This window comes from Halichoeres trimaculatus, unplaced genomic scaffold (genome assembly GCF_033239565.1).
Source record: "Halichoeres trimaculatus isolate MK-OKI-2021-1 unplaced genomic scaffold, fHalTri1.1 fHalTri1_scaffold_5, whole genome shotgun sequence".
Taxonomy (NCBI): Eukaryota; Metazoa; Chordata; class Actinopteri; order Labriformes; family Labridae; genus Halichoeres; species Halichoeres trimaculatus.
Window position 1 is genome coordinate 21,214,962 of NW_027437183.1, and position 19,374 is coordinate 21,234,335.

Below are 19,374 nucleotides of genomic sequence, written 5' to 3' on the forward strand. Positions count from 1 at the left end.
TGAGCCACAGGATTCAGACTCCGGCTGTGCTGACTGAGATTTAAGTGTGCTGCTCCATGTTGACTGTTTTGTTGTTAGGTTGTGTATTTATTTTGTATTTCATCTCATCTGCAAGTGTAAATATTATTTTTATAAAAGAAGAGATAAAACTTAAGTGTGCAATGAAGTCTGTCTTAAAACTGTGATGTGATCAAAAATAAAAAAACTTAAAGCTACACACTTTGATTTTTTTATTAAAGCACCTTTGCTTCAGGATATTCTTTAAGTAGATTATTAAGGTTCTTTTGTAAATAAAGTTTTTTGTGACTTTAGGGCTCACTGTGGAACAAAAGAACTTCCTTTTCATGCTGAAAGTATTTTCTTGTTGCTGTTGTGGTTTTTGGTCTTTCAATGTCTTTGTTTAGAGAAGAGGTTGGTGGTAAAAGCCAATAACATGACGAGAGTAGGGACTGACTTGCAGGAAAGAGGCCAGACCTCATTGAGTGTGAAACCTTAACTCTTTGAAGTCTTAACCTTAAAAAAAAACAAAAAAAAACAGCGATTTTCTTTTTTTTTTTTTTTTTTTTTTAACTGAGACACATATCCATCCCTTTAACAAAATTCACAAAATAATGTTGCTGAATAATTTTGTTTATGATACATTTTTTGTATCTCATTTGATGCATTGGGTGGTTTTTGCATTTTTTTTTTGTAAATATATAATATGATAAAATGTAAAATACTTATTTTAAAATATGAGTAACAATTACAATTTCATCTGAGTGCTAGATTCAAGGGTCAAAACACAATTTAAGCTGCCTGTAGTGGAATGATAATCCTAAAAAAAAAAAATACAGGTTTAAAGGGAACTATTTATCATGTTGAAGAGGTAGGCGTCTTTAGAACTCATGGATCAAATATGATAAGTTTGGCGATAAAGGTTTAACAGCTTGGCCATACCAGCGCCCTGAACAAGTGGCTTTTCGAAAAAGAAAAAAACAAGATTCATCCTCTTTTCTTCAGGAATCTGCCACAGTAACTAAAGGACAAGGCTGTTTCTAAAACATGCTGTATGTCATCTTGTCCTGAACTTAGCATGCTCCATCCTTACTTAAGCCATATGTCTTGATACCTTTTGTCATTCATGAAAAGGATTCAGTATGAACTCATGTCCAATTCTGTCCATTCCTGTTAGAGCCTGAGTCATAACAACGACCCAACATGTAAGAACTGGTCCATACTGTAACAAATGTGCTGAGCCTGAAATGCAATTATCAATGTAATAAATCCAAGGGGCAACATCAGGTTTGGAAACATGAAGCCTTTGCAGCAGTGCTACAAGTTGCTGTTCATGGAGGATCTGCTTGAGGCTGGCTGTAGAAAGACCAGAAACCACATCAAGCAAAAGACCGAGTTTTATAGCATTAAAAAACATGTTTACAACCTGGTTCAAAAGGCTTGGGTCTGAAACACTAATTTCACTATCAGCACACTCTGTACTGTGAGTGATTTTTTTTACTAACTTGGCAGTTAAGATTACATTAGGATCGTCTGCATGTCCAATCAGAGACACAGCTCAGCTCACGTGAATGATTGGATTGTATGAATAAAACCCAAATGTAATAACTGATCAAAAATGGAACAAGTAACCATGTTTTGGGCTCAGCATCATTACATTTTGATTCAGCTATTACATTCCAGGTTAATTACATTTTTATTACATTTTAAGCACAACACTTTTTCCTTTTTTTCATTAAATTTCAGGTTGTTGTTACAAATCAGGCTAAGTCCAAAAAATCTTATAAAACAACTGGATGGTTTGAAACTAATCTCTAAAACTAGTAAGGCATGTTAATACAGGCTAGCAGATAAGGTCTAGGTCCAGACCAAAGCATGAAAACTGGACCGGTTGTTGAAAAGGTCTCAGTTAACCTCCTGTACTCTGCTGAAATATCCATAACTCCCAGCTGCTCATGGTATATGTGCTGTCTGCTCACTTCCTTTAATACTCGTTGATAGTGTCTGTTGATGCATGCTTGAAGTATCACCTTTGTGTGTGTGTGTGTGTGTGTGTGTGTGTGTGTGTGTGTGTGTGTGTGTGTGTGTGTGTGTGTGTGTGTGTGTAAGATGGTCAGTAACAGAGATAACCAATTAAGAATCACAGTCTTCCGCCCACTTTGGCCTTAAAACATCATATTTTTGTTCCTAAACTCGAGCCGTCCTTCAGCAGAAAGTTGGTCTCAAACTTTCTGTCTGAGTCTTTCTTTTTATCTTTGTTTACCAGTTTCACATAAAGTAGCCTGAGTAAATGTGTCTTCTTCTGTTTGTGAACATCTGTCTGCCTCTTCCTTCAGCCGGCCCTGATGAGCAGCACATCCTCTGCTTGTGTTTGTTTGTATTTCCTCTTTGTTGATCTAATGAGCAGCCCTCTGTAGTTTCCACAGGCCCAGCATGCATTAAAGACTGTGTGTTACTGTGACTGCAGCTCACCTGCTGATGTTTACCCACCAGCATCATAAAGCATTGCACCACTCTCATTCTGCATCTCAATGAGCCTTAAAAAGCATGAAAATGAGGGGCTGTCTGCCCCTTTTCACAGCTGAAAAACACAGGCAGGGCCCATCGCCCCCACCCTGGGTGGATATGAGCTGCTAATGACTGTTGTAAAGTTCAGGGGGATGGAGAGAAGAGGAGGGGGAGGGGTCATCCTTGAGGAGCGGATCTGGTGTGGTGTGGATTTTATTCAGCATGATTCATTATCTTTGGGGCTTCTTTGGACCACTCTCCGTTTTCTCAGCTGCATGCTTCACACACTTCATTAACTCACTTTAATGAGGATAAGAACGGAGAGATCTTTACTTTACTGCTGGGTGAGAAGGTCAATGTGGGATGAAGTTCAAACTCAGAAAAAGTATTAAGAGATTAAATCTACCTGAGGACATCTTTCCCCCTCTCAAACAATGATAATTAAAATTCATCCAGGAGAAGTGGGCAAAGAAAGTCCCTCAGTGAAAATCTCTGGCTCACAGCTTGTGCTGCTCTGTACAGGGCTGAATGTTTCACTTCCTGTTGTGGATATCTTCGTGATAGATCCATCATCCTTATAGCATGTCTACATTCTGACTCTACAGATAAATACAAAACCAGAGAAGGAAACGACTGTAAAAGATTGTTTGATGTAAAACACTTTGAATGAATGAGATTAGGTAACTCTCTTAAAGTTTGTAAAAATGACGTGGAATAATTTAGTTTCTTCATTTTGAGACAAAATGAGCCAAATGAGCAAATTCAGAAAACTCCTTTAAAATAAAAGTGAAGAAATACATTTTCAACTAATACAGTAGGTTCTGATATAAGAAAAGTACAATCTGACATGAAAAGTCAACATGTGTTACCCAATCACAATATCATAGGATATGATACGCACAAACCTATGCTTTGCTATACATTACTGTACGATACAAGTGTGGTATGGTGTGGTTAAGCAGTAACCGTCATCTGTAAAAATCTAAGAAAAAATGCAGTGGTGCTGAAATCTGCAGTTTTTCAAGTGTCCACTAGAGGCTGGCTTTGGACATACAAGACACCACGGACACACCAAGCCAAAAAAGCCATTTTCCCTGCAGAGATAAACATATTTACTGCATGCTAAAAAAAAAGACTTCAGTCTGAATGGTTGATTTCTCTAAAGGCAAACACTGTACAGGGGTTGAAACTTTTCTTTCTCAGCAGTTTGGAAGATGTAGGATGAATAGTTTACCCAATCAGAGACAGCTCAGCTGAGGCTGGTGCCCTACAACTGCCATGTTGCTCTTCATTACAAAGCTGATCAAGTTCTGTTCCAGGGAAGGTTGTGTGCCACAAGGATAAATACAGCATCCACATATGTTAAATGATGATTCTTCTGATAATCAATGGACTGCAGTGTTTCTAGCCCCACTGAGGGTTGGATTGCTATGTCTGGCACCAAAAAGTGGTACAGTATGGATCAGTAATTTGGGGACCGGACCTGAATTTTGTCAGCAGAGACGGCACAAAATGTGTGCTCTACCGAGAAAAAAACAAACAGAACTTATAGGCGGAAACAGGGCTGAAGTGTGGAGGCTCAAAGCCTGCCCTATTCCCACTATAGTCCTGCTAGATGATTTACTTTGTAGGTACAAAATACAGTACGGTACCAAACCAAACTGTATGGTATAGGATGAAATGATGCAATTTGAGACAATATTTACAATTTACAATATCTTCTTTTTTTAGATATGAAATGAAACAAATTTATATGATATAATAAAGAATTAACTGCTTTATAAAACGAAACAAACTGATATGATACGGCTCAAAAACAATACAATATGATACAAAATTATTTGATATGATACATTAAGATAAGGTATAGTATGTCAAGAAAGGTTTTAATGCATAAAATGAAAGGATACCAGGCCACATTACACATTGCGATATGATGAATGACAGCTTCACAAATTAATGAAACAACATAACTCAACTCATCATACCGTATGACCACATTACATGTTAGAATATGACATGAAATGACACAACACAGGATAAAAAAATGACCCAATACAATACAGCACGGTAAAATAATATGATACCAGACCAGTATGTGTGTTGCAACACAGCCCCTCACCAAATGCTTTGATCCAGCCTGTGCATCAACTCCCCATAACACAACACCACACCACACAAAATGATACATTATATAACAGATGACACAACACCACACATCTTATAATACTATGTTACATGAAGTGACACTTTGTACAATACTGTGTGTTACAACGCAACACCTCACCGCACAGTGTGGCATGTCATGACACAACATGGTTCAATGTTATACAATATGATATATGACAAACACAACATCACAGGTTTCAGCACCACACAATCTGACACAGTGCAATTTACTGTTCCCCTGAAGAAAAAGCCTCCACAGGAGTTTTAATAGACAGAAACAAACAGCTATCATCATATCAACGGGGAAACATACCCTCATCCACCTCACGTCCTGCTCTCAGGGTGCACTTACCTAAGAATAGATGCTCGAGTATCGACTGGAGGGAGAGGTTCTCAGTCCTCCTCACAACCTTCACTAAGTGAACAAGCTCTGGTATTAACAGCGTCCAGAGGTTGTTTCATGATAACATCTGATACATGATTATACTTTCCCAGCAGCGCCTGGTAAATGAGAATGATACGTGAACCTCTCCATGTATCTGTGATGTTTGTGGGGAATGAAACCCTTGATTTAAACAAACACAAACTGAGAGCAGTACAGATTGTTCCTTTGTCCACCAATCCCCAATCATGAAAAGACTTTCTCTTTTTGACTTTGTGTGGTTTTTGGTTTGATGCTTCCACCATCACTACTTCTGTTGCTGCCGTTTGTCCATCACCATCAAACAAGTCTCACTGCACTGAAAGAGATCCTGGATCTGTGTCCACAGGTGACCCAGTTTGTGCTCTGTGAATTATTGAGCAGACCGTAGACCTTGCCCACTCCCGACACAGCAGGAGAAACAAAAATGAAAGTGAGCACTTAGTTAAATTCCCCCGACACACATTCACAGCTCCTCTGGGATTAATCTGCATAGCTGCACATCAATGGGTGATTTGGGCCCTTTAACTGCCGTGGTAATGGTCCAGCAAAGAGCAGCAGATCGACCTGCACTCAGAGGCCCGTAAAGGCTGCTGACGTGCTTAAGTGCAGGACATATGTCTTAAGTATCCCAGAGGTGCTCCTGCAGCCAGAATGAAAAGAGTGACACATAAAAGCTGAGGATTGTTGATGGTGGACGTCCAGCGCTGCTGTCAGCAGAGCCCAGCAGACGACATGACGGGGGCTGGCATGATGGTGTGAAACAAAGCAGGGAGGGGGGCACTCTCAGGGCTGGTGGGGGGTAACAGATGTAGATGAAACAGCCTCAGAGAGGAAAACAGCAGTCAGCCTTCATAAAGCTGGAGGAGTGGAGGGACAAATGGAGAGGAACTGGAAGAGACAGGGAGGAATAAAGAGCCGCAGACTGACTCACTGTACTTAAAGAAAAGAAGACATGTAACAGGAGAGAGCCTGGATCACATGTTTGACTTTAAAAGACTGATTTGAAGAACGCTGAGTCACAAGACAGAAGCCTTTTCCCTCTAAGATCAATTGTTTCCAAAACTGGACTGTATTAGTTTTTTTTTTTTCTTTATTTTTTGTTGAATGAAGCTCTTTCAAAGAAATCAACTTGACCCTGATGTCATGTTTCTAATTCCCAGAACTCAAAGCCATGATCATTTCCATTTGGTCAATCTGCAGTATCTAAAAAAAAAAAAACCTAAAACTCCTCATTTACTCCCATAAAATACCAAAAACGCAGCAGTTTATTTTTCTAATATCGAGGAGCAGGAACCTGCAGGCTTTTTTTTTTCTTCAAATATTGATTTACATAAGCAGGTGGCAATTAACCATCCTTGGATTGATTTATACTTCTTCTAACTGAATTTTCCTGTAATAAGAACATGTGTTTGCTGCTACTGCATTTTTTCAGACACTAGACACAAAGCCTCAGTGGTGTCTGAAAGTCCTCTCTAAAAAACTTTGAAAAGGTTGTCCTAGGTAAGCATATAAATACATTTTGACCTTACTTTAAAAAAAAAGGAAACTTGTTGCCTAAATGATTATGTTATGCTGACTTAAATATAAGTAAATACGAATAAATTATTATACAAAATGTTCCTAACATATACCTTTAAGTTAGTGCGACGTATGTCATGCTTTGTGATAACATGATTTTCTTGCTTAGTGAGTGAATGAGGCGTGAGGAGCACAGACATCGAGTTCATGCCATGTGTAACAGAGAGCCTGTCCATGCCATGGAGCACAGCCTGTGCCCACTGCACATCATCCAACTGTACAGCAGGGTCCCATATCCGTTGTGTTACTTCCTCACTCACAGTCATAAAACTCTGTCACAACAAAAAATTCTTTGCTAAAATCATTTTTCTTGAAATGTAAAGGAGCAGTTTTAAAGTTTGGTTGCAGAGAATATTTAAAAAAGTATGAAAACTTTTGGTGAGCTTGTCTATATTTTCAGCTAGATTTATACAAAGAGATGATTTGAAATTAATCAAATTACTAAGCACACGGGACTTAAACCAATTATGTTATTCCAACTTATGACTGTTATATGAAAAAAAAAACATTTGTTATCAATCGAAACAATTTTATTAAATTGAATTAACTTTTTTGTTAGTGCGGAAACAAAGGTCAGATGCACATTTCAAACAGAAACTTAACTGATTTGCTTTCAGCCACATCAAAATGTTACATCAAGGTAGCAATGTTCAATTTCAAACTGATATGAAACAGAGAAAAACTCATTGGAAACCCGAATTAAAAAATATGGAGTTTGATTTATTTGAAAAATGACATAACTTCAACTGATCATTAGTTTCCTTTTTACAGAATATGTGGACTTGTCCACAAATGTTCCAAAAGTGAATGAAGTTCCAAGTAGATCAGGAATTAGTTACACATATGTGACCTGATCTTGCTTATAACTTTATATTTCTATGTTAAACCAACTTCCAATCACCATTACATGTTAAAAATGAGTGTTTATAACATTTTGATGGTAAACAGATTCACTGAATATTTTTTCTATTCAAATCAATGTCGTGTTTTACAGTGTGCATTTAAAATGATTTATCCAACAGGTCACAGCATGTACAGGCTCATAGCTTCACCTTAAGATTAACTTAAAAAGTTAATGTACCTCAGGGATCTGACTTAGCACCACTGTAATTCACCATTTATGTCGACAGTATTAATAATGTTCCTCATAATCTTCATTCATATGCAGATATAATAATACTGTTATCTACTGTCACTCACAGGAAACTTTTTGTTCAACTCACCTTTCAGAAGTTCACATTAATATCAATTCAGGACGAAGAAAAAGTCATCTTGTTAAACTCAAAGATAAATCCTACTAAACGGGTTGTTTATTGTGTCAAATCAGGTGATTTAACTGATCCTTTATGCTCTTTTATGTGATGCTGAATGTGCTGACATGTTTATTAAATTATGCGTCGGTTGTTTTTCATTTTGCAAGATTTTATTTCATTTATTTAATCTCAATGAAGTTTTATAAATCTATATAAATACATATATTAATTAATTGATAAAACAATTAAAAAATTTTTTTGGGGGGGGATTGTACACGCTGTACACATCCTAGCTCAAAATTAACAATGCATTAAAAAACAGCTTTCCTGTTTTTAAAGTAGTCTCCAGCCCTTACCTCCAGTCACATGCACATGACACAAAAGTGAGATATATTTATATTACTATTTATTAAATTTCAATAAGAATGAAAAGGATGCTAACTTTGCAAATCAACGTGACAGTGTGTTCAGATACAGTTTGTTGTTAAACTAATCAAGAAGACTACATCTTACCACTGGCTCCATTTTTTTTCTCTGACAGAAACAAAGAAATACACAGAGGAGTGTGTGTGATCAAACTTTTCACACTGAACCAAAAGATGGGACAACAATCTCTAGAGTGGAACTAAGAGACAAACTAACCTCAATCTGCTCTTTGGGATGAGTATTCAAATAAATTAAATAGAATAAAGTCAAATGAAAGGACACTGAAAACAGAACAGATTGTTTTGGTTTTTCATTGCACAGTTATGAAGACGTGAGGCTCATACATTGGTGAACAACCTGCAGCACCAGTGTCTCATCCTTCAGGGTCCCAATAAACTGCATCTTTTCAAATTTTACATGATATCAGAGGCACAAAACCCAAGGCTCATCCTGTCCACGAGATGAACTAAAACAGGAAAAAACATGTAAAAGTTCAGGGTGCAAATACATAAAGAAGGCACAATGTTAGAACTCAACAGCTTAATGATTACTCAGTAGTTTGGATGAGATGAAAAGTTCAGAGTAGTCCAGTGAGTATAACCAGTGGAGGATCCTAAAAGTTTTCAAACTTTAAAAAAAAAAAAAAATTCAGCTCAAAATTGGGGCAGAATTTTAGCATCTGACTGCTCCCTGTTATTCTCTCAAGTCCAAACCCAATGTTACAAGTAATCAGAGGAACAAACTTAGGCAACCCTTCACGATGCCGTACATACAGTCATTGCATAGCCAGTGGTCTTCTTCATCTCTCTACGATGAATAAAGCAGAGCTCAAAATGTTAGGGTCAGTGTTTTCAGCAGGCAGGCATTCATGGAAGGAGTTTGATTATCTGAGAAAACATTTGATAAAATAACAAAACTGTGCAAAAAATCCTGAATGACACTTTGGATCAGAGGCACTCAAAGTGGTCAACGTGCAAGAACGACAAAACTATCCCCAAGGAACCTAAATGCAACATGCAGTGTAAGAAAAATGCATGAAACTCTCCATGACTCAGACGTTTAGCTCAAAGAGGAGGCTTCAGTCCTCACTGGAGTCCTCTGAGTTGCCCATGTCTATGTCCGCATCCTCCCATGATGCCTTGGAGCGCTGCTCCCAGCTCCTGGCATGAGCGATCACAGCAGGGGGCATGAGCGCCACGCAGGCGGCCAGGCCAGACACCCGCTCCTTAAAGTCGGTGTCGTTCTCCCACTCGTCTGTGGCGGTGTTGTAGACGTGGACGTATTTCATCCTGTTGCCTTTGTCATGAGAGCGTCCTCCCAGGATGTAGATTCTGTTCCCCAGCACGGCTACACCTGGCTCTCCGTGACCACCAGGGAGGGGGGCCACCAAGGACCAGGAGTTAACTTCAGGGTCAAAGCAGGCCACCTGGAAAAAAGGGAAAATTTATTCTCCATCCCACACATGATCGTCTGACAGAGAAAGGCGTGTGAACGTGTCTGATCTGGTGACTTTGACTTCATCATCAAAGTATAACCAGGAGCTCCACAGAAGAGAAATATCACACACAACTTTTTGCTCAGTTCAAGATACAAAGAACTAAAGCAGGTTTTCCTCAAAGGGCAGAGCAGAATCCTTTGGGGAGACTTTGAAGAAATGTTGGTGGTTCTTAAGGTTTTCTGAGGATGTTTTTCTCCTCTCTGGAGTAGCGGGGGACTTTTTTTATTTATTTACTGTGAGGTTAGGACAGTGAATAAAGTAAGAAAGTGAGAGTGAGGGGGATGACACACAGTAAATGGCTGCTGGCTGGATTTGAACCTGGGCGCTCACTTTGAGGACGACAGCCTCTGATCAGAATTCATAAAGAAAATGTGAACAAGTTCATTCTGAGTCTGATAAACTACATACTCTGTGAGACATTTTTATTTTTAGTTGAACATTTTACCTGCCAGGAAGTCAATTCTTGAAACAAACACAATCATATTTAAGTTCCTTACATTTTTTTTTTCATTAGCCATGGCTATGGCTCCTTAAACACAGAGGGGACAATGCACAAAAACATTGCGCTGTGCTGCAAAAACTTAACTTAAAGCAAGTTTTTATGTCCTTTTTAAGTAAAAAAGACTTAATATGAGTAACATTCACCTGACAAATCCAGAATTAAGTTTTAAAGATATTAAAAGACAAATGTTCTTGTTTAGTTTCCTTAAATGCAGAACATTATTTTTTATCTTACTGGAATTTTTTTTAAATCTTTAACAAGTAATTCAGGTGTCGTTTTTTTTCTTGTAAAACCTTAAATCAAGACATTTTCTGGACTTTTCAGGTGAATGTGGTTCATACTGAGAGAAGTTAAAACAGTGTTAGCTAAAAAATAAGACAAAATAACTTGCTTCGATTTCAGTTTTTGCTGTGTAAAAATCTTCTTTACAGCAAGAAAATACTCTAGGTTTTAGGTTTTTTCTACATTTACTATTTCATTTTTCTTTTACTTAAACATCAAAAACCAGATGGTATCATGAGCTCATGGTAATGTGTTGGGAATTATTGAATTGGTTCAGGGATGGGTACCGAATTAGGTACTTTAATGGATAACTAAACACATCCTTGTGACTGTGAGGAAGTGGATGAGTAGGCAATTTCCCATGCTGGACATGAACGCAGCATTGTGAGATAAATATGTTAAATTGAGAAACTTCGAGATTTTAAACATTAAACTTATTTATATTTATTAACACATAAACACAAAAGTACTGAAAATTGGCACTGTTGAGTACCGATACCAATTTCGAGGTACATTGATTTATAGGTACCCGACATTGGTACCTATAAATCAATATTGGTTAAATTGCTAAAAAGTATCTCAGAATTTGGGAGATATTTTGTCGAAAAATAGTTCAGAGGATTGCATTCTTGAAAGAGGTAAGTGTAAGATCAGTATAAGAAATATTTTACTGAAGTTTTTGGGCAGAGAGGAGTGGGGAGGTATGAAGAAGCTAGTGAACTTAAGTAAAAAAAAAACATAATTTTCAGACACAGTCAAAATATAACTTAATACACAATCTATAAAAATTGTCATTTTAGTTCAATATGTCGACAATACTGAACATAGTACGTGGCCCTGCTCTTAACACAGTGAGCTCTCAGACTAACAGTCACTGATGTAAATTGCAGCAGTTATATAACTAATGACTTGTGACATCATACCTTTAGCACATCACGGCGGTATTGACACTCATCGTTGCTTCCACCAATCACATAAATGCGTCCGTTGACAGCAGCCATGCCATGCCACGCCCGCTCCACCGGCCCCTCAGCACAGCCTGTCCAGTGATTGGCCACAGGGTCAAAGCAGTACGTCTCCCTGAGGTATGAATTCCCTCTGCGTCCACACGTGATGTACATCTTCCCGTCCAGCACAGCTGCAGCGTGGGCGTACACCTGGAGGTGAGGTGAGACTGCGGTTAAAGGAGTGAAGGAGTGGGGAATACCTCATGTCTGAAGGGATATCCCTGCTGAGGGTGCTTAGGTGGGAACACAGCACCATCATGTGGATGGTAGCAGGACTGCATTAATTTCTTTAAAGCTGATGCTTCATCTCTCCAGCCTCATACCTCTCTCTTTAGAGGAGACACAAACTCCCACTTGTTGGTGTGAGGGTCGTATCGCTCAACTGAGTCCAGCTCATGGCTGTAGTCTCGTCCTCCAACAGCATAAATATGTCCGTCCAGCACACACACGCTGTGATCAGCATGCTGCTGCTGCAGGGGCTGGATGGAGCACCAGCTGTTGTGTCGCGGGTCATATCTGTAAAAAACACGACAAGTGACGAACCATAATGAGAAAATATGAGATTTGAAAATTCAATCAACATCTGAAGAACAGCTGTGCCAGAATTACAGATCAAAGGGAGTTAACTATAAAGCAATAAAAGTTTGATAACACCATTAGAGCTCAACATGAGTCATTCTGCAGCTGATGAGCCTGTTTTTTCTTTCATTCCAAAAAGTTTAGGAAGAACTCACATTACTTTTTATGAGACTTTCACGGTGAACAGTTATCAAAATAAAATAATCATATACATTTTTTTTATTCATATACACATAATTTTAGATTTTCAAGAAGCTAAAACGACTCTTTTTTAAAAACTTTTTTCACAGTTGGTTTTCATCTTCTGAGAGCATAAAAAATTATGTGATTAATAAACAACGAAGCTTAAATCAAGCTTTTTTTTTCCTCACAAAAAACAGAAATGTTCAATTTTTTTATTTTATATTTTACAGTAAACAGCGGCACAGAAATGCCAAAGATATGTTTGAACTTATTTGGAAAACATCTTGCATAATTTATCGACTGGAGACAAAAGTTTTACTGTCCAGCTGTTTTCCTGGTTATTAAAGAGACTTAAAGTGTGAAGTTTTCTGTAAACAAAATGCATTTTCAGCATTTCTGCATCTGTTACATTAAAATTTCTCTTTGTCCATCCATGGAAACTAAATTCCAGGAACAGAAACATGAACTGTCATTATGTCATACGAGTGTACTCTGAGTAGTGAATTTTTTTCTTATATTAATTAATTATTAATTATTATCATTAATCATTAATCATTATGATTACACAATGGAAATGCAAATGTCAGCTTAATGAACCAAAATGTTTGTTAAATATTATTTTTTTTATGAGTATAAGGTTCCATTTACTGTCAATAGCAGTTGTTGGTTTATGCTTGTTTTATTTTTTTGGTTTACGGATACTTCAGTTTTCAAAAATAAAATATCTGCAATGATGCAGGAATAGAAACTAGAAAAAAATGTTAACCTGAGTCAATAAATTACTGTCAGTATGAAGAAGACAATGTCTCAATGCCAATATCTTATTCATTCCTTGTGGTGGAGGAAAAGCTGCTCATGCAGGAATTATTTGAATTATTTGGCTTAATGGATGTAACTCAGACACTAACAGTAGGGCGATGTAACATACTGGTTTATACATCAGGGACTTGCTGATGTATTAGCTCAACATCATCATTAACCTTAAAGAAATATTGGCTGTGCACTGGTGTTGTTAGCTGATGTTTATCTGTATGTTACAGCACTGTTTGTTTATCTGCAAGTCAGAGCAGAATGAGATGTTGTTTTCAACGTGCAGAGAACTGTATCTGCCAGACCATCTGATTTGTTTTCACTGTCAAATATGAGAGTAAGGGTTTTTTTAGACTGGTTTTGGCACTGGCTCTTCTGTATGTAGACATTAAAAAAAAAAAAAAAAAAAGATTTCAGGAGAAACACATAAGAAAAATAGCAATTTGTATCTAATAACATCTGATTTTTGCATCTTTGCTTTGATTACACATAGGATGGTTTCTTTTATTAGCAGACTAGTTATTATTCATTCTTCCAGCTAGTTTTATTTGTCTGCATTTCATGTCATTTAAGTGAAGAAAATAAAAAGAGAAATGGTTGGAGAACTAACCTAATCTATGAGGAGTACAGGGCTATTTTAAACTCAAACAGACTGAACAGGCTGAGACCTCACCTCCAGCAGCGAGTCTCTGCTCGAAACCCGATGGTGTTCTTGTCCCCTCCGACAAGATAGACAAAGTTGTTGAGCACAGCGATTCCCTGGTTTGACATCCTGGGGGTGTGAGCGGCAGTGAGCGTCCTCCATTCCCTCCAGCTCGGGTGGTACACCTGAAACAAATGCTCATTGTCTGTGAGGGAGTTGGACGTGAACATCCCTCCAAAGCCCAGGATACAGTGGAAGGTGGAGCGCGGCTGTGTGAGAGGACTCTGCAGGACGGGCTGCCAGATCTCTTGCTCGTGGTACCGCAGGGCTGCCGACACGTAGTCCTTCAAGGGACACTGACTCAGTCTGCTGTGGAGCCTCTGCAACACTTGTTTCTCTATCAGGCAGAAACGGACGGTGTCCAGCATCTTCAGATTGTCCTTGGAGGCAGAAAGAAACAGAGGAGGTGATTAGTTCAACAATCAGAGAAGTCTAGCTTTGACAAAGTGTGAGGAAGAATAATCTCTAAAAATGAGGAAAGAATCACACACACAAACACACACACACATACACAAGAGTCCAAACTTTTTTCAATTCCTCTAAATAAATGACGTGTTTAAAGCTGTGCTATGGCAACGACACATCATACAGCTAGAGATAGCTGTGGACTAAGTCTGTCAGCATTGTCTCGTATGTAGTACAGTGGTAATCAAAGTGCAGGTCAGGACCCTGGGGGCTGAGAAACACTGACAGAGGGTCCTGAAATACTTTGGAAATGCCTTCCAAAATCCCAAACTAATTACAGTTCATATTTATCCACTACTATAAAAATATAATTAAATAGTGTTCAATATTGAATTAGACCCTGAGAAGAGGAAATGTATAATGTTTTTTCCATATTTATTTGCTGCTAGAAGACCCCCGAGGGGAATAGCCTGGGGTAACAACAGAGGTGGTGTGTTCAATTGGGAAACAGCATCATGTGCACAGAGGTAGTCTGACACTCTACAGATCAGATAAATTATCTCTGGCCCTTTTTTTCTGTTTTTGGATTTTCCTACCAGTGTAATCCTACAACAGGTGGTCACAGGCTGAAAAGTGTCCTGAAAGTCTTTTCTGTTACAAAGTAGCCAAAACATTATTGCATGATTTTCTCTAAATTGACCCCAGTTGTTATAATCACTGCTTACTTTTGGATAATTGTAACACTTAAAAGGATTATCCTGGTGAAATATAATTTTCTGGGCAAATTAATATACCTCAAATCTCTCACAGAGCAGTAAACAGAGTCCAGCTGATCAGCTAAATATCACATTTTTCCTACACTGGGGAAAGTTGATCAAGTAGCAGGTCTGTAGTTTATAAGACTGTCTCTCTGGCTTTGTTTGGTTTGTTTTATGGGGTTTCTTCAGTGGTCATGATTCACAACATTTTTTAAATGAACCACATCCTCAGGATGTGGAACCTGGTGATGTAAAATGATAAAAAAAACACACACACACAAAGTGAGAAAATCTGTCTAGAAGCTTCTTTTCTGTTTCAGGTTAGGACTCCTTCAGTGTTCAGCGCTCTTTAACTGACTGGGAAAGCAGCTTCTCACATACATACATATATCTATCCTTATAGTGAGCTCTTTTCTTATCTTTGGAGGGGAACTGGAGTTCGTTCTTACTCTTCTCTGTGCCTCATGACTCTCTTCTTCTGTTTCCTCTTTCACAATCATACACTGTTTGCTGGCAGCTCTAGCACTCCTTTTCAGACAGGAGTTCACATGTACTCTGGTTGTTACTGCACATGAATTTAAAAAATGTGGACCGACTGGCTGTCGTTAATATTTCTGCTGTGTGAAAAGACCAGCAGATCTATTTATGAAGCACTGCATGTTCATGAACAAATGTGTTGTTGTTATGACATACTCTTTGTCCTGATCCTTTATCAACAGCTTCAAATCACTCAGTCCAAGCTCAGGTCTAGCTAGGTTTGTGATGTGTATTTAATGGAGCTGTAGAGATAAGTAAAAAAGGGAGACACACCTTCTGACTGACCTGCAAGTACACCTGGTCAGTTTCCACCTGCTCAGGACTGAAGTGGTAGTGAAGAGCTGCCTCATACACCTCGTTCTCGCTGGTCACCTGAAGCTCATTGCTGCTCAGCGCTCTGAAGACCTGATCGTGGGGGAGTTTTCTGTACACTTCGGTTCGGGACAAAGTCTGGATGTTCCTGAGGATAAAGGAGTGGACCCTGGCATCCAGCTGTTGCAGTCCGTAGACTTCAGCCAGATTATGCACCTCCAGTATGTTTCCCTCATCCAGCCAGGAGAAAAGGAAATCACAACAGAAGCCGATGACGATCTCAAGCTTCAAACAAGGACAACGAGCAGAGATTAGATGAAGAAAAGGAACAACAGAAGGGATGTAACAAAAGCACAACAGAGAATGTACCTGTACTAGTGTGGCAGCTACCAACACCTCCTGCACACACTCCAGGTCTAACTCAATCTGTGACGTGTAGATGTAGTCCAGTATTTTCTTCATGGCCATATAAGACACTCCGTGGATTGGGATCTCCTTTTGCTGGGACTCACGGAGGCCTCCAGCGAACATCCCCCTGGTGACGCAACACAATGCTGACATTTGTTAAATGGCTTAAATTTGATAAACCTGCTGACCCAGTGATGATACGGAAATTCAAATTAGCGAACATGACTCCAAGTCCATTTTTTTCCCACTTAAATCTCAAATATTGAAAAATAAATTTATATATTCAAAGCTGAGATCTCACCTGGACAGAGTTAGTGCCTCAAAACAGCCTCATTACAGCATTAAAGAGGGATTACTGGTTACAGGCTCACAGTCACAGATTGGCACAATCTTTCACTTTGTGCTGTTAACTTTAAAGGCTGATGCGAAGTAAAAACTCTTTTTATACTGTGATGCAATAATATCAAATTTCACAATTTGTCCGAGGACTTAGCAGGAGTCAAGATCACTTGTACATCATGGACCTGTACGTCTGATCCGTGTGCTGCAGACAGAGATGCAAACACTAACAGGGTCACTGTTTGTGTTCACATCGAGACATGAATTGTATTTCTGGCACGGTAACGTCTATTGTTTCAGATCAAAGAAGTCCAAGATCTGAGAGGTTGTGTTTTTTAGAAGAAAGAATAAAAAGAGTGTGTAAGTTGGGGATATTCTGTGTCTGTATAAAAGTAGTCAAATAACTCTGGTCTGTCAGGGTCAAAATAAACCTATTTATGTCTCTGCATTTACACTCTTAAACCACCACAGCAGCTTCAGTGTGATCCTCCATGAGTAATACATTTATAACTGTCAAGTACCTCTAACAACCACACAGAAAAAAAAACACTTCAAGGTTCAGTGTGGAGCGTAAACCAGTATATTTAAATATAAGTATGACAACAGTAATCATATGTTACCTCACTATTTTGAATTCATGCCACTTCACTGCTTTACTCTAAGGGACATCTGATGCTTTTTATTCCACTGCATCTATTTGACAACTTTATTGAGCAACCACTTTAAGGTTGAGATCATTAATAATGAAATAAATACAAGCCAATGGACTACTCATCCAAACATTAAAGAGGTGAAATGAGCTCCTGCTGAAACATCACTGATTTACATTGATGCATCTCTCATCACAACCCTGGAATGTGACGCTTATGTTCAAGGCTTTTCTGCATGAAAATCATCCTTATTTTTTGTATATCAACTACAATGGTTTATAAGACTCAAAGTTATGAAGGCAGAACTTTCTGTTTTGATTTTTTTCTCCACAAAGCGCAACTACAGCTTTCACTTTAGTGAAAGAATCAGGTACTTTCCTCCAGGGTTACACTTTGATTTGTCCCTTAATCAATCATTACCTGATCACGTCATTGTTGTGAGGTGTAGTTTTAATGTGTACTAAGGTAACTGTGACAGAGGCCCAGTAAACACAAAAACAGCACAAGTAAAGAGGAATCACAAGTAGAGCCAGATAACATAACAACACTGGTCATATGACAACAATGAAGCAATGTTTAACTTAACTCTGCACCAGTCCTTTTTTTTTGTCTTGACCCACATATTGTCCTCAAACACCTGAACTAACTTCAGATTTGTGAGTAAGTAGTGAGGAAAAAAACAGTCTGTGGAAAAAGGCAGCTGGCTGCATAAAAAGCTAACTTCCAGGATGCCATTAAGTGCCACTGAGTGTATTTATGTCTCATATATGCTCTAAGTTAACTTTTTCCTGCATGGTTGGAACATACTGAGGTTCATGTTCAGAAAATATAGACAAAAAACAGTAATGAAGAAAGTGAAAGTACAGCTCCAAGGTGACCTGCGGTGAGTTTTACCTAAAATAATCGCAGGAGGCTGCCAGAAGTATACGGTGGGCTTGGATGGGTCGTCCCTCCACCAGCAGCACCACATCAAACAGGATCCCCCCCTGTCTGAGAGCCAGCAGGCCGTCCAGCAAGCTGCGGAAATGGGCTGAACTTCTGTACATCTGTCGGCCCGGGCGGCCTGAGGAACCGGCGCCTCCTCCTTTCGGACTCATCTCTCCATCCTCAGCCATGGCAGGGTACCGATGTTCAGGCTTCATCTCTGAAACCTCTCTAAAACTATAATACTTCTGAGTCCTTCTTCGCATATAAACCAGAGACACGTCTCATGTCTATCAACAGAGGAAAACACGGCAAAGGAGGGGCTGATCCAAATGTCAATGCGTAGTCAAGTGTAATGTTACGACGACTGTATCTCAAGTTGTTTGCACAATTCACGACATTGTTTATAACACGGAGCGGTCACAAAAACCCAATCATCACAGCGGTCACAAAGCGGTCACAAAAACCACTTGCTGTTAGCTGACAACTTGCTGCCGAGCCGCCAGCTAATATGAACTTACTTTAAAAGGAACACCGTCAGCTAGCAGGCTGGTGGCTAGTCGGCTAGCTGATGCGACGCTAACACAATAACAGGAGTTTGGATAAATAAAAGCTGAAACATATGTAACCGCAACAAAAATATTCGCGTGGTTGACAAAAACCGAACGGTTTTGGACAGTCTGCTTGCTCGAAATCGACACAAATCCTTCGTAGAGGAGCAACCCCAGGCGCCTGATTTCTGACAGATCAAAACAAGACGGTTTACTTTTTTGGTGACAGGCGTTGAGCTCAAACGCTATTGGTCAATACTGTGTTCTGATCCCACCCTATTCCTGGAAACCAGCCAATCAGGAACGTTTGTCATTCTGCAGACAGATTACTGGACTTTATTGTAATGTTTATCAAAATAATCAAGGGATCACTACATAAAATAGGAAGATATTCTCCCATTCTGATGCTGTTTAGTTTTTAATCGTTATACAGACACTTTAAGTCCAAAACTGTTCATCTGTTGCGACTCCATCTGTTAAACACAAGAGGATGCTGTTTTATCAGGAACGTCAGCATCCCATTGCCAAATTGACTCCCTGTGTATCATCCATACAGTCTATGGTATCATCA

At 38.9% G+C, this 19,374-nt stretch overlaps 1 protein-coding gene across 3 annotated transcripts; it reads right to left on the reverse strand.

Annotated features, from left to right (window-relative positions):
* Positions 1 to 7,407: 7,407 nt before the first annotated feature.
* Positions 7,408 to 19,019, reverse strand: klhl22 (kelch-like family member 22). 3 transcript variants are annotated; one of them, XM_074671159.1, is made up of 8 exons: positions 18,774 to 19,019; positions 18,223 to 18,542; positions 16,301 to 16,466; positions 15,893 to 16,216; positions 13,890 to 14,299; positions 11,968 to 12,160; positions 11,561 to 11,794; positions 7,409 to 9,781 (listed from the first exon to the last, which is right to left on the reverse strand). In XM_074671159.1, exons 2-8 carry the CDS (start codon positions 18,516 to 18,518, stop codon positions 9,434 to 9,436), a joined length of 1,971 nt encoding a protein of 656 aa, XP_074527260.1. In that variant the 5' UTR covers positions 18,519 to 18,542; positions 18,774 to 19,019; the 3' UTR covers positions 7,409 to 9,433. The 3 variants fall into 3 exon arrangements, with proteins under 3 accessions (XP_074527261.1, XP_074527260.1, XP_074527259.1); XM_074671160.1 differs by having other exon boundaries at positions 7,408 to 9,781; positions 15,905 to 16,216; positions 18,223 to 19,019; XM_074671158.1 differs by having other exon boundaries at positions 18,223 to 19,019.
* Positions 19,020 to 19,374: the final 355 nt, after the last annotated feature.